The sequence below is a fragment of the Chroicocephalus ridibundus genome, chromosome 9, assembly GCF_963924245.1.
Source record: "Chroicocephalus ridibundus chromosome 9, bChrRid1.1, whole genome shotgun sequence".
NCBI lineage: Eukaryota > Metazoa > Chordata > Aves > Charadriiformes > Laridae > Chroicocephalus > Chroicocephalus ridibundus.
The window spans coordinates 10,934,412-10,949,202 of record NC_086292.1 but is presented as its reverse complement, the minus strand read 5'-3'; the positions used below and the strand labels follow the sequence as shown (position 1 = coordinate 10,949,202).

At 53.8% G+C, this 14,791-nt stretch overlaps 1 protein-coding gene across 2 annotated transcripts; it reads right to left on the bottom strand.

The window, feature by feature from the left end:
- Nucleotides 1-1,925: 1,925 nt before the first annotated feature.
- ATP1B4 (ATPase Na+/K+ transporting family member beta 4) lies at nucleotides 1,926-13,368 on the bottom strand. Of its 2 annotated transcripts, XM_063347509.1 has the most exons (9): nucleotides 13,245-13,368; nucleotides 12,984-13,048; nucleotides 10,136-10,298; nucleotides 7,295-7,423; nucleotides 6,367-6,471; nucleotides 5,894-6,090; nucleotides 5,200-5,256; nucleotides 4,391-4,486; nucleotides 1,926-3,455 (listed from the first exon to the last, which is right to left on the bottom strand). In XM_063347509.1, exons 2-9 carry the CDS (start codon nucleotides 13,044-13,046, stop codon nucleotides 3,294-3,296), a joined length of 972 nt encoding a protein of 323 aa, XP_063203579.1. In that variant the 5' UTR covers nucleotides 13,047-13,048; nucleotides 13,245-13,368; the 3' UTR covers nucleotides 1,926-3,293. The 2 variants fall into 2 exon arrangements, with proteins under 2 accessions (XP_063203579.1, XP_063203580.1); XM_063347510.1 differs by lacking the exon at nucleotides 13,245-13,368 and having other exon boundaries at nucleotides 12,947-13,018.
- Between the last annotated feature and the right edge of the window lie 1,423 nt (nucleotides 13,369-14,791).

Below are 14,791 nucleotides of genomic sequence, written 5' to 3'. Positions count from 1 at the left end.
TTTCAGCCTCTTTGGTCCGTCTTGGTCAAAGCCTTTTGCAGCTAGCAAACCCTGATTTCCAACTGTGGGACAGCTCAAGAGCTGCCAGGTCTGCAGAGAGCTACTGACGCCACACAAAGTTTCTGTCCTCTGCAGCGAGTGTTTACTAAAGCTATTGTAATATTTACTATCTCTGTGCACTGAGCCTGTATCTATGTTGTAGGGAAAGTACCTTCAGTAATTCACATGCACAAAGGAAACGGTCAACACTGATGTTTAAGTAATTCACAATAGCTACATATTCAGGGAAGGGAGATTTCTAAAGAGTTAGTTTTGATGCTTGAGAAATACCTGTACATTGAATTATTCTTGTCCTCGCTGTGACAAAAGACAAGATTTACCTGAATCTGACAAAACTGATTTTTGTACCACAAATGGGCTCTAGAACCAAGTTGTCTTTTATTAAGAGTGTAATTTAATGCTGCTGAGCTGGACCATGTCCTTTGGTTTTGGTTGTCTTGGTCTTTTGTGTTGTACCTTTGCTCTCACAATACTTGGTTTCCCTGACAGAGTGGTAAATGGTGAATTATTTTGAGACTGGCAGTTTCTGAGTAACACCTGCTTGTCAGAGTGTGTTGCTTCTCTGCTGCCAGCAGATGGATTCCATCTATGGTTTCATGCTCAGATTGCAGGTGAAAGTATTTTGCATCACTTTTGCTAGGTTATTTTGGTAAAACGTGGCAATTTCCTAGATGCAGAGATATATATATATATGTATTTTGTATAGATGTATAAAGTATTATTTTGGGCTGCAATAGAAGTCAAAAATTGAGCCAGCACTTTAAGGTTGTTGCAGCATGAAGAGTGGTGTATACAATTCTCCAAATCTTGAAATGGGTGTACAAATATGCTGAAAGCAGAATATATGTATGGAAAATAAAGTTAACCAAGGTGTTTATAAAGCTTTGTTTTAGTGTATGTAGACACGTATGCTATTTCTGAGAGCTTTTCCCATGGGATTGTCAATATGCCTGGATCTGGGTGTTGGTGGGAAAACAGAAACTTTTGCTTTGAAGCTGTTCACGCATTTACATCCCAATTAGTTGATCTTTCTTTGATTGGATCAAAGCATGGGTCCAGCATCTGCTAAAGGATCAGCTGCTTCCTGAATCCTTCCAATAGGCAGGTAGGGAATAAATTTAAATGAAGTTTTGTCCTGTTGCTGTCCTGTAGGCCCCCTTTAAGTACTGGAAGGCTGCTATAAGGTCTCCCCAGAGCCTTCTCTTCTCCAGGCTGAACAACCCCAGCACTCTCAGCCTGTCTTCATAGTAGAGGTGCTCCAGCCCTCTGAGCATCTTTGTGGCCTCCTCTAGAACTGTTCCAACAGGTCCACATCCTTCCTGTGCTGAGGACTCCAGAGCTGGACGCAGTACTCCAGGTGGGGTCTCACCAGAGCGGAGCAGAGGGGCAGAATCCCCTCCCTTGCCCTGCTGGCCACGCTGCTTTTGATGCAGCCCAGGATACGGTTGGCCTTCTGGGCTGCAGGTGCACATTGCCAGCTCATGTCCAGCTTTTCATCCACCAGGGCCCCCAAGTCCTTCTCAGTGGGGCTGCTCTCAATCCCCCAGCCTGTACTGATACCAGGGCCTGCCCTGACCCAGGTGCAGATAGATAGCGATGCCTCTGCCTCTCCTTCCTTGCCTGTGCCTTCTGAACAGCCTGTAGCCATCAATAGCCATAAAATTGTTCCTAAACTACCTCTGGTTCAGGTTTTTAACAGTTCTTAATAAATAGTTTTTGCCAAATGGTTGTTTTTCCTGCTTAGCATATAGTGAGTCTCATTGTACTGGGCTTCTGAACACTTTGGCCCTAGAAAGTTAATCAAAATTCCAGGATCACGTTATGTGCTGCTTTGAAATTCAGTCCCCCCCTCAACTGGCCAGCACAGGCAGGCAAAGTCACAAACTGCGTCTCTTACACCAGTGTTTTAAGAATGGTACCGTAGAGTTAATTTTACTGTAGTCACTTTATTTTTAATACCAAAAATGGCTTCTTAGAGACTTACATAGATCAGGAAATGATGGCAGATTAAGTACCTGGACTAGGATGTAGGACAAACATACCATAATGCACTTGTTCAGTCAGTAATTTTAGTAAGTGTGCTTTCCAACTAGTACGTGATCCTAGGCTGTCCTGTCCTGCCATGTTCTCATAGCTCGTAACATGCAGAGTGTTATTTCAGCTTTGTCGAAGCCAAAGGCCGTACCCTCTCGGGCCCGCACAGCAGAGGTTGCGCCAGTTAGCAGCACTCCGCTCTGAACAGGGCGAGTGTGCCTCGTGGCCTTTCAGGGTGATAAATTGATGCTTTCACTAATACCAGCATTGACCCCTCAATGGTGAAACAACTAAGCGTTTCCCTGCGGTTTTCTGCAGTGTTATAGCTGTGACCTCTCTGGAACAGGGAAGAACAGGCCTGAAATATTTGGGGGGGGGGGGTCTAACACTTCTCACTGGCATTTCTGTGCCTGAACAGGGGAAGGCGGAGCCATCAACCTGCAGACTGTGACAGGGAGAGAAGAGCTCCTTTCACTTGTCCCAGCCTAGTAGACTTGATGAGGATTCCTGGGGCAGGGAGAAGTACTGGAGTGAGGAGGAGGAGGGAGAAATGCATTAATCTTCCTGCTTCAGAAAGGAACAGTTGGAAAGGTTCAAGGGTAAATGATTGTCTACGTCACCTTTGCTCCAACACCTTGGGTGTGCTGAGCAAGCTGCGTAAAATGCTGTAGTCAAGATGCTCCTGGTGCCGAAGATTCTAGGAGGCATTTTGAGAGCTGCTATTTTCACTTTTTAACTGTGTCATAGCAGGCATAATCCAGAATCTTTGCTGTTTATTATTTTAACAAGAATAGTGCTAATAAACTACCCTCTTGTTAGCTTTTGCCTGAGAAATGCACATAAAACTATGGTAAAGATTAAAGCCAGGAAAAATGCATTCCTCAGGGGTCACTCGTAAAAGACCTTATGAAAATAGTGTTCAGATACCAGAAGGTTTTTTTAATCAAAACTGAAATGCTTTTACAGGTTCTCTGCCCAGGAATAACTTTTAATTTTTACTAATAATGATTTACATCAGATGATGAAAAATGTGGTTCCACGCTCCATTGTATCTCATTTGTTTCCTAACTATGAACAAAAATAAATTAACGAAAATCTCCATGTGCCTGTTTTTCCTAGCAGAAAAAATGCTGGCTTTATGCTTTAAAAAGGAAAAAGCCTCTGATTGACTTAAGCTAAGTGCCCAGTGTTTGCCGTGGCTACTTTCCAATGCGGAGTGTGAAGATGATTCGGCCCAGGAAGCGGTCGCTGTTAACGTCATTGATAATACCTTTCCCATTCAGACGGCACTGAATATGGACCAAATAATTCTTTTTCACATCTGTAAAGTGCATAGCCACCAGTGGGGACGTATAGTTGACCTGAAAAGAAGGGAGATTTAAGTGTAATTTTTGAAGGAGCAGAAAAGCAGGTAGTGCTTTCGTGTTCAGTAAAAATCATTAGTAATAGGTTCACGGTTCCCAGGCGCCTGAGTGCGTTTGCCTGATGTCCATCCTGGTCCCTCGGAATGCTGAAGCTGAGCCTTTCTGTGCCTGTGCCTCAGAGGGACAGGATCACGTTGAGGTTTTACACTGCACCGTGCCTCTTGGATTGATGAACCAGGACAAGCAGCACCAGGTGATGGGACTCTCAAATACTTTCTGCTATTCTGAACTGGCCTATGGCTTGTAATAAGAAATACGTGGTGTTCCTCAGACTGTGTGCTCAAAGGACATGCAGACCTGGTGTCTGGGGCTGTTACTCATCCTCAGCCAGCAGCACTATGACAATAGGAGTCTTGTGCCTGCCTTGTCTTCCATTTTGGCTCTTGTTGTGAAGGTGCGTTACCTCCTAATGCTGTCCAGCCCAGCGCAGACCAATGCAGTGCTGGCAGCATGTTCAGAAGGAGCCACCGATGTTGGACTGCTCTGTTTTGAGCCACCCAGCCTGAAGTGGTTTTGTCATAGCTTTGACAGAAGCCCCCTCCTTTTCCTCTTGTGTCACCTAACCCCTGACTTCCCAACGCCCTGGGAAAACACTGGTGTTGAGACCTTCTCTGGGAGTTAGCAAAGCCAGTCTTAGTCTCCAGATGATAAATGTATGCATTCCCATTGCTGGCAAGGGGCAACCGGAGTCCCCAAGGATTTGCCGCAGTTTGTCAGAGACAGAAATAGAGCGCTGTAATCCCAGTGCCCGTGGCCTCCCTCCTGCCTGCATCTGCCCAAAATAACCAGAAAGCACATCTGTACCCTGTGCAGCAGCTCCTGCCCTCTCCTTCCCAAGGAGATGTAACAAAGATGCCAGAGCCCTTACTTACGTGAGTGATCTTGCCGTAGTAGGGATAATACATGAGATCAAAGGTCCCGTTTCCAGGGTAGAAGTCCACCGACCTGAGATCGCTCTCGTTGCCTTTCTGTGATTGGAAAAAAAATAAAGGGCATGGGACACAAAATATGCTTCCTTCAGAGTAAGGTGAAGGAGCTTTATTAAAGACATCTCTTGCAAATCCTCATTAGGGCTCAGCTGTCCCTGCCTGCCTGCACGCAGCGTGTTTGCTGTGGCAGCCAGCTGCTGCTGCAGCAAGCCAGGGCATAATGGTGCTATTAAGGCATGGGCGAAGGTTACAGAATTTGCTGCCTGTCGATCCCTCCCTGCACTTGCCTCCTGCTTTATTGCTCTCTAAGGGTATGATCCAGCTGCTGCTGGGGGAGTGGGAGCCCTTCCTTCACCCTATTGCTGTTGGCTTGCAGGGTGCTCCCCAGGACTGACGGTCCTGCTGAGCAGGTGGGGATGGATGTGAGCAGCTCCTGCCTCTTCCCTCCCAGCTCCAGGCTCTAGCTGGCACCCTGGCACCCCGCCTGCCCTCAGGGGATGAGCGGAGCGCTGCCGGTGAGGCTGGCAGGAGCTGGTAAGTGCTTGGAGGGTGAGGACCAGGCTGGGAAGCAGGAGGCTGGTGACCTCTGTTGTTCTCAGCAGATCAGCCCCGACTTGCACCCAGAGGCATTGCCAGCGCTGGGTCCTGTGAGCATTTGGGGCTGAAATGAGGACAGATTTTGGTGGGGTCCATCAGAGGGAGACATTTGGCTTTCTACACACCACACTCCTAAGCACAAACGGAAGCAGTACCTGCACTTTGCAGTCCACGCTCACAGGAACCCCAGCACCAGGGCGGTAGCCTATGATCTGCAAAAACAAGAGACATCTATGCTTGTATGAAATGCAGCGCCGAGTGCGTGCTGCCTCCCTTCTCCAGGGCATAAGCTCTTCTATGTGCCAGTCATGTTGCTGAGGACAGGAGTTATATGCCCCCAGAAGCAGGATCTGCCACCCCGTGCGGTGCAGCTTGCCCGCACCTGAGGGCAGGATCCGTGCCTGAGAGCGGAGGGAGAGCAGAGCATCCAGAGAGCCTGGACTCCCTGGAGCCATACAGCCACTTCCCCACACAGCTCACACACTCCCTCACATTTATTTTCCCAGCAGTGTGCGCCGAGCCACCATGCTATTAGATTTCAAATAAACTCGATTCTTTAAATTCCCATTATGAAGAGAATGGGGTCTGGGGTGTAGCCCTAAAGCTCAGTTCCTCCCACACGGGGGCCTGGCACAAGACCCTCCAAGGCCTCAGAAATAAAATCAAGCAAGTTTTGTAGTGTTTCTTTTTTATGTTTTCTAGCAGGTGTGAGACAGCAGATTTTGGGATTCTAGTTCCCTTTTTCCCTGGGCCTGAGATGCGGAGGAGTTTCAGTCCCTGCATCTTCTTTACTCTCTCACACTGGGATGCGCTGAAGGAAGGAATTAAGATGACCGGGTTTCTCTGTACCCGGTTCATCTTCAGCAGGATGCAGGGCTGGCCTTTAGAGTAGCCGAATGTTGGGTCCTCAATGCCAGAGCAATTCTGCAGCAGTGAGCGCTTGAACTGGCAGGCCTTCTTCTCCTCGCTTTCGTTGCCCCCTTGGATGAAGTACTGTCCTGAGATGCACTCAATATTCTTCTCCTCTTGAACTTTGTCGTCATAAGCTGGTGGGGACCAAGAAAGTCGTTAATGTTGCTCAAGACCTGCACAGACCCACACTCTCAGAGTACATCTGCATGTCAAGAGAGTTAGAAAGTCCCACCAGATAAAGCAAGGCTCCCTCCCACAGAAGCTCCCATGACCACCTTATGAGCCTCCCTTTCTAGATAGAGGTCGTGAGATGGTGAAAGCTGATCTGCACGCCAGGAGGAGACCCCTGCGCTGTGTCCATGGATGCAAACAACTTGCCGACGTGACTCCTGGGGTGCCTAAGAGCTTACCTGCTAGGAAGTGGTGCATGCTGTCTACGTAGGGTTGCCACGTGCTGGGCTGAGAGACGTTGAAGGCAATGGTGAACCCATTCAAGTATGGTCTGATCATTACTCCTGGAGAAGGAAACAGACCCCATTAGAGCAGACATGGGTGGACTGGCCACAGGCTTGGGGCAGGTGTTGCAGGCGCTGGTAGCACTGCGGCTGCGCTTGGGGCCGGGCACAAGGACAAGAGCAGCAGCACCAGCTCACAAATAAACTCTCTCCTCAACCCGCTGCTCCCTCACCTCCATTTCACACCCAGACAACACCATGCACATCAAAATATCCCGGGAAACATGGGAGACATGGAGGGTCTCAGCAGTGCTGCAGGGAAGTGACAGGCTTGGGGCTGCAGGTGGAGGCTGAGGGGTCCCCTGTGCTCCCAGACACACAGCCAGCTCCCAGCCCGGAGCAGGGCGAGGGGGCCTCGTGTTCCCCACTGGCACGAAAACACAGGGAAACTGCTGCTTCTGACATAGGGAAAGGAGTTTTTGAACATTATCTTGCCAAGACTCCCCCAAATCTACTCTTGATCTGCATTTTATTTTGAAGATATGAGGTATAAAGGGGCAGCAGCTGAAATGAACGTGCATCACCTTGAAATGCCTAATCTTGCCCATTTACCTTGAGAATAATTAGCCTAATAATTAGCATAATTAGAATAACAATTAGTATAATTAGAATGAATGCTTCACATGGGGCTATATAACACACCTGATCCTCTGTAGTGCCACCAGGTAAGTGATAATACCTTGTGTTAGGGAGGGCTGATTGGCCGTAGGAGTGTACATCTCCAGCAGGGCTTTACCCGAGGTCCCTGCCATGCCATTTCGGTAGCCTTGGCTGGGCAAGTGCCAGCAGAGGTGGCCGGGGCCGGGCTGGCTGGGGTACATACCTGGTGGAGACACGCGGTCCCGGTAGGTGGGTGTGTAGGGGCTCAGGGTGAGCAGCATCACGTACATGCAGAAGGCAAACATTCCTGCCAGGCACGTGTAGAAAATGAAGTAGAACAGTAAGATCAAGCCTGCAAAAGAGAGAGGGCATGTTGCTGTTAACACAACCAGAGCACGTCCCACGGGCTGCGTCCCGCAGGGATGCAAAGCCGTGCTCAGCATGGTGTCCTCTGCAGCTCTGAGTCCATCGTGGAGGTGGGAGCTTGCAGCCCTCCTCCACACACAGACCCTGGCATTTTTGGGTGCGGGAGTCTCACCCAGACACACTTCCTGCTCATCCCCGGGGCTGGGGCAGGTGCTGTTTGGCTCTGCACCCCTTTGGCTGCATGGCCCTTCCCAGAGCTGGGTCAGGACCAGGTCCATGTGTCCGCCTGCCTCAGCTCTCTCCAACAGACAGATCCGAACCTTGGCTCTTGCCCTTCATGCCCCCTCTTGGCATGGTAACACGTGAGGGTATGCAGCGGCTTCAGCATGTCTGAAATTCCCAATGGGGGCTGCAGGGTGATGCTCCTGCCTCAACTCCTGTCACCTGCACAGAGGGACCCCAGCGCTGGGACAGAAGCGAGCAGCATCGCTCAGGGGCTGCAGCACCACTGGCTGTTTCGTAGCCCTGACGTCCGGGGAACGGGTTTGTTTTTCCTCTGGACCAGGCTGATGGCTGAGGATGTCTCAAGAGGCCACGGCCTATGAATAAAACCCAGCAGCTCAGAGAGCAAAGTGAGGCTCTAACCCAAACATTTCCCAGGAGAAACATGCCGGCAGTTCGGAGGGAGCCCTGGGAACGCAGATGTGTGCTCCTGCCGTGTTTCTGCTGGGACCAGGGTGCTGGGAACCACTGCAGGGCCGTGTCCTACTGCGGGCCGAGCCAGGGCAGATAGCTGGGACTGGCGGCACAGCCGGGACAGTGTCCAGCCCTGCCACAACGGTGCTGGGGTGGTGCCTCTGCACCAGCTTGGCAGGGCTGGAGCTGCCTCTGGGGTGACAAGCTGATGCTTGTTGGGACATGGTGCTTGCTATCGTTCCTGTTGTTATGTGTCCTGCAATGCAGCAGGAAGCACTGTCACCAGCAGAGCAGGGGGTGCAGCCTTTCCCAGGGGCTGGGGCCTCCAGTGCTGACCCTGTGGCCAGCAGCTCCCTGTATTTTGGTGGTCCAAGTCCCCTGAGTCCCCCATCCCTGAGGAACACCTGCAGAGCCAGCACAGGGGAGCAGCTCCAGGCTGGGCAAACTCCATCCTCCTCACCCACGAGATGAGAGTGGGAAAGTTAATCTCCATTCACCTCCAAATACTCTCATTTTAAAAGAAAATTTCATTTTCACAGTAGCTTCAATGCCTGTCTCCTGCCGCTCCTGTACAGGCATGTAGGCACACACGTGGGCAGCTGGGGCTATGTGTGTCCATAGGGCAGCAGGGCCACATAGGACACCATGATGCTCCCAGGGCACAGGAGGACACTGCACCCTCCCCAAGGCTGTAAATAAATAACTTCCAGCAGTAGCCAGCCGGGGCCACATCCACGCCAGCCTAAGCTAGTCCTCTCACTGGGCTTTTCTCAGCACCTGTCAGAGCCTCCAGAAACCCAAACTCATGTCCCTAAGGACTGTCACCCCCATACTGCTCCCACACATCCAGCAAAGGAGCAGCAGAACCAGGCTGCCTCCACGGCCAGCAAAGGGCATGGGGGAGCAAACAAGGATTTCAAGGTCTGCCCTAGACTAGTGCTTGTGGGTTTTCAGATTCCTCCGGTGCTCGTGGGCAGTTTCCTTTGTTTCTCCTGGCTGTCCCTGCAGGCTTTGCAGGAGACCCAGAGCACTTGGTGGGGGACACGGGCAGGCTGCGGGGCTCGCGAGCACGTTGTTAACGCCAGCTGCTGAGGGCTGTAAATGCTGGCGGCAGCCCCCGATAATTCACAGCCTTACACCGGTGCCAATGTGCACCTGACGCTGGGATGAAGTTGGGGATTTTCACTCCACTGTGGGGGCTGTAGGCTCTCAGAACAGAGCTGCATAGGTGGACGTCATCGCGTGTGCTGTGGCACCTTGGTCTCTGAGCCTGCCCCACTGCTCGCCCTGCTCATGGGCTGCTCTTAGCCACCCGGGGCACCTCCAGGATCAGTGATAATTTTTGAAGGGCATATGAATGTGGATAAAATAGACAGGGCGCTCAAGCCCCTCACTGGCACATCCCAGCCCACCGGCCCCGATAGCACCTGTGGGCTCTGCTGTGGGCACCGTGTCACAGCCCGGGAAGCTGCAGGGTGACAGTGACCAGCCCGTCCCGCTCCAGAGCCAGGGTGCACGCAGGCAAGGAGGGCTGCTCGGCCCCATGGTGGGAACCCTCCCGAAACACCCACCCCGCGACCCAGGCACTCTTCCCCCACTGACACTGATGACCCCAAAGCCACCCCCCCGTTGGCTCCTGATTTATACAGGCAGGAGCGGGGTTGCTGGTGGCAGCAGGGGTGCATGGCTGTGGCAGACTGACCTGCAGCCCCCGCGCTTGGTGGGGCTCTTAATTTCTTCCCAGTACACAGTCTGGGCAGCCCGAAATCTTTGCTTTTACGTTCTCAGTAAACATTGACATCCAAAACAAGAGTAACTTCCCCAAGGTTTTCTGCTTGTCCTCCTCACTAGTTCTTTATTGCACTGGTTAGAAACATCTACCCTGAAAATGTGGGAGGGGGGTGGCCAATCCAAGCTATCAAGGACATTCACAGGCAAGTGCAGCCGTCGTGAAGCAGAAAAGGCAATGATCCCCGAAAGCAGGGGTCGAGCAAGGACCTACCCCAGCTCTTGGCTGTTCTCCCCAGGCATGTTCTCTCCTCAGGGTTCCACAGGAACATCTTCATCTCCCCGGCCAGGTCTGCCCAGGTTTTGCTCCCCATGTCTGCCTTGGTCTTGTCCTCCCCTCTGTCAGGATCCTGGACCTTCTCCTCATGCTTATTTTCCTGGAAGAGTTACAGAACACAACCCCCACATGCAAGCTGAACATCTCATTGGCCAAAAATAAATGCAAAAGCACTTAATAGCTGGAAATGTTTCAAATTTCCATTTTCCCATCATCACTCTTGAGTTAAAGAGAGGCAGTTTTGGCTGTTCTGACTTAAGATTGCTTAGATCCCAGCATCCATTTTTCCATGACATGTACGTCACTGTCATCACACTGGGTACTGTCTCCTTGTCCTGCCATTCACAGAAACTCATCTATTTTCCACCTGCATGAACACAACCAAAGAAAACCTGTGAGCTGGGAGGGCCGGGGTTGTTCCCACGCTTCTGCAACGCCTCAGAGCTCAAGTGCACGTTTTCTGCGCTATCACAGATGACAGCAGGCGGCATTATTTAAGGGGTCATCCAGTTTGTTTTTCTTGGCATATGAGCAAGTGTGTAGTCTTTGGAGAAATCCCTGTGTTGTTATTTTTTAATTACACTAAGTTCCAAGGAAAAGCATCTCCCTAGGCAGCGAGAGTTTGTGTTTTGCCTTGGTGGTGAAAAATCATTTGTCCAGAGCTCGGGAACACAAATCTCTCTGTACCTGCGCCTGGCCAAGACTTGCTTGAGAGGAGACAGAGCAGTCATACCTAACCCTCCTTGAACCTGGGCAGGGTCTATGTCTCCGAAAGCGGGCAGCGCGGTGGGAGAGGGTGCAGACCTCGCTTTGAGCTCGGGGCAGGGCTGGGCCGGGTACTGCCGGGGAGAAGGGGTGATGCTGAGATCTGGACGAGTTCATCACCTCCCTGCAAGCAAATGCTTCTGCAGGGCTTTGCCGCTCCTGCCCGGCTCAGGGCTACGCTCACCCACCCCGGCCACATCTACCCAAGGCCACCATGCCCACTGCAAGCATGGCCCCGCAGAGCTGCACCAGCATGATCGCCCCATGTCTGTGCCCAGGGCCATGGAAACCCGCCAGCCACAGGCACCTGTTGGAGCCAGGGCCAACAAGTGAGGTATTTACATCCCACGGGTCGCCCTGGGGGTGCCAGGAAGTGGCCGACAGCTGAGCAGAAAGTCTGGCTTGGAAACATCTGCAAGTCAGGGGGGATTACACCCTGCTCAGACACACAAATACTGCAAAACAGTGAGAGTCGAGGGGAGAGCACCAACTCCAAAGCCTGAATTTGTGCCTTGGAGAGCCTGGGCCAGACCCAGGGGATCTGTAAACCATCACCATACCACTTGACTGCCCCAGTTGGATCCGGTTAAAACCCCGGTGGGACTCTTCTGGGAGCAGGCCTGTGTCAGAGTGCTGCTGCCGGCAAAATGCCCGCAGCCACCTGTACAACGAAGGCAATGCTTGGCCTGGGTCCCACACCCCGGGCTGGAGCCCTTCCTGAGCCAGTTCCTGCATGGCCACAGCCTTGTGCCACACAGGGCTGATGAAGGGCAGGGAAGCAGCAGCCCCAGCACAAGTCACCAGCAGGGACATGGGAGAGGAGGTGCAGGGGTTGCCAGCTGCCAGGACACCCACGGAGGAGCAAGTGATGGAAGACGAGGAGGAGTCTTCCTTCCTCCCACTCTCCTCCCCATTAAATAAAAGAGCTACCAGCAGCTGTTCTGGAAACTTTTCCTCAGACTGCCAGAGTAGCAGGGCCGCTCGGAGGGACTCAGTGTTGCTTTGGGAAAAGCCCTTTGGATTTCACACCAGCTGCAGCTTGGAGGCACTGAGGGCAGCACACAGGCTGTTTGCAGAGCGCTTGCCCAGAAGCTGCTACCGATGCTTTGAGCTGTTGGGGGACACAGGGACAGCCCCCCGTGGCCTCTCACCCAGGGAACCCCATGGCTCTGCCCCACAGAAGGATTTTGCAAGGAGGGAAAATTTTCTGTCTGTCCTGGTGCCATGCTGCGTATCCAGCAATCAGTGAAGGGTCCCATCCTGCCAGCCGGGAGGGACCACGGGGGCTCCACGGCAGCATGGGAAGGCGGGGGGAGTAGGGGTGGTGGCCTCTCCCCACGGATAGGGAGGTCTGTGCAGGGCAGCTGGACAGGACGATATGACCCCCCTGCCAGGTCTCTGGTGGAGGTCCACAAGCTAGGTTAGGTCTGGATTGCAACACCTCCCAGGTGTTTTAGCTTTGCAGCCAGAGCTGGTCTCTGAGCAGTCCCTTGCACCTGGACAGGGGGCGGCAGGAGCAGCAGGAACAGCAGGAGCCAGGGTAGGAGCGTGCTGGGGCAGGGAAGGGGCACAGTCACAGCAGGACACTGGACAGCCCTGGGCTTGTTGCCCGCCATGGCAGCTGGGGTGACTCTGAGCAGCAAAGCAAAGCTGGGGTTCATCCCTGGTGGGATCACACTGTGCTGATGGTCGTGGGTGTCCTGGGGGAGGCCAGGGGCTTTCCCCCATCCTCACCCCAGACCAGGTCAGCTCTCAACGGCAGCTTCCTCCTGCTGAAAGCCGGGTGTGCAGAGGGGTGGCCCATGCCCAGGTGTCCTAGCCCCCCTCGCTGCCCAAGACCACCAGCCACACCCCCTGCTGCCCCTTCCCCTCTCAGTGCAAAGTGTTTACGCTTTGCCCAAGGGACAAAGCAGCAGTTCCTAAAGCCAAGTAACTATATTTATCAGCCACAGAGCAGGTCCTTGGCAGCAGCCCCCACCTCACCTCTCGGAGGGTGGCCAGCAGCCCCCAAAAGACTCACCGCCTCCTGGTGGGGGCTCTTGTACTGGCCCTCTGTGCCCCCGCCGCTGGCATTCCTGTCCATCCCTGGGTGGGAAACAGAGAGAAATGTGAGCATTAGCGGCACAGGAGCCCAGAGCTGAGCCCAGCGGCACCAGCCTCATCATGAGCGCCACGTTGCCCCGGCCTCTGGGGAGCCATGGGCACAGCCCCCTCCCCAGCACAGCTCCCCAGCCCCATGGCACGCCCCAAAAAGGCTGAATGAGCACGGCTGCATGAAGACCTTTGCCTGTCTGCGGGGAACCACGCTGCTTTCCCTCCCTGCCCTGCAGGACTTCAGCGTTTGGGAGCGGATCAAAAAATAACTTGCTTTCCTAAGGGACGTGAGCTCAACGCAACAGGATCCCATCCCGAGCCCCCCCGGCATCTGGTGCCCTTTGCAGCACCCTCGCAGCATCCTGCCCCGCGCCCAAGTCCCCACCAAGGCCAGCCAGCGCCCTACATGGGGAAGCCAAGCTCTCCGCCCCGGGGAGACCGTGTAGCTGTTAATAAACATTAGCAAATCACTAGGGCTTTCGATGGCCACATGTGTCTGTCAATATGTGCTTGTCAGTCACGGCAGGGCCATGGTTAACGCTTGCAAAATCCCTTTTGCAGTGAAGGGGTAGTGTGAGGGGCAGGTCTATATTTATCCCTTCAAATTGAGAACGCAGCTTCCCCAGTGTGGCTGTAAGAGCCAGGCACAGCCACCGAGACAAAATCCAGAGGGACACCTTGCTGTGACACCCTGCAGACTGGGGCTGGGGAGCATCAGGTTTTCCCTCATCGGTGAATTACGGGCACGAGATGGTGCCTTAGGGATATGAGGGGGGTTGTGCTGCAGTCCCCCTGCTGCAAGGGGCCAGCATGGTGGGAGTGCTGGGGGGTAGTGGGGGGGTCGGGGCACTGGTGTCAGCCCAGCCTCGCCAAAACCCTGCCTGCTGCTGCACGTGCAGCAGTGCTGGGAATGGCTCCAGCGGTGCGATGGCGGCGTGCGAGGGCTGCCTGTCCCTGGCTGTGCCCCATGCAGCTCTCGAGGAACAGTGGGGCTTGTTTTACACTGTCTCTCCCAGCAGGAGCTCAGTACCATCCACCAGCTCATTCCCTCGGCAGGTTTCCAATGGGATCGGCAACCCTTCCCTTCGCGGGAAAACCAGGCCCCGTTCAACAGTGGGGAAAGGCTGCCTTGCCCCAGGCTGGGGCTTTGCCTGGAGGCACGGGGTCATCTGTCCCAGGCTCCCGCAGGGCTGCACCACACCGTCCAAGCGGGCAAAGCACCATTTCTCCCTCTCCACTCCTAAGCGTGGCTGAAAGCCGCTCACCGGCTGTGCTAATAAATGCGCGCAGCGGGAAAGAAAGAGGCCTGGCAGCTGCCCCGGTCTGTGCCGAGTTGGCTGGGGCTGCCGCACGCCTGCTGCCAGGTACGCAGGCAGGGCTGGCTCGGTACCGGTGCCTGACCGCAGCCAGGCCTGCCTGCAGGAGGGCACACAGGCAGCCATGCTCACAGCTGGCTCTCCCAGCCAGGCTGGAGCCTCCAGACCGGAGAGCTGCCTGCCTGAAGCTTGGGATCTGGGATGGGGGACAGGGATTTAACTCGGCCTGGGCAATTGTGGGGCACCAGCAGCCTCCTGGGGCACACGCACCCCATCACGGCGGTTGTGCTGCTGCACAGCCCGGCCCTGGCACGGAGCAGAGGAGGGAGCCAAGACCCATCCCCTCCATCACTGGCATGGAGTGGGGGCGACTGAGCAGGAGGGGCCAGTGCCAGCCCAGCTGCCCGGTGGGGCACAG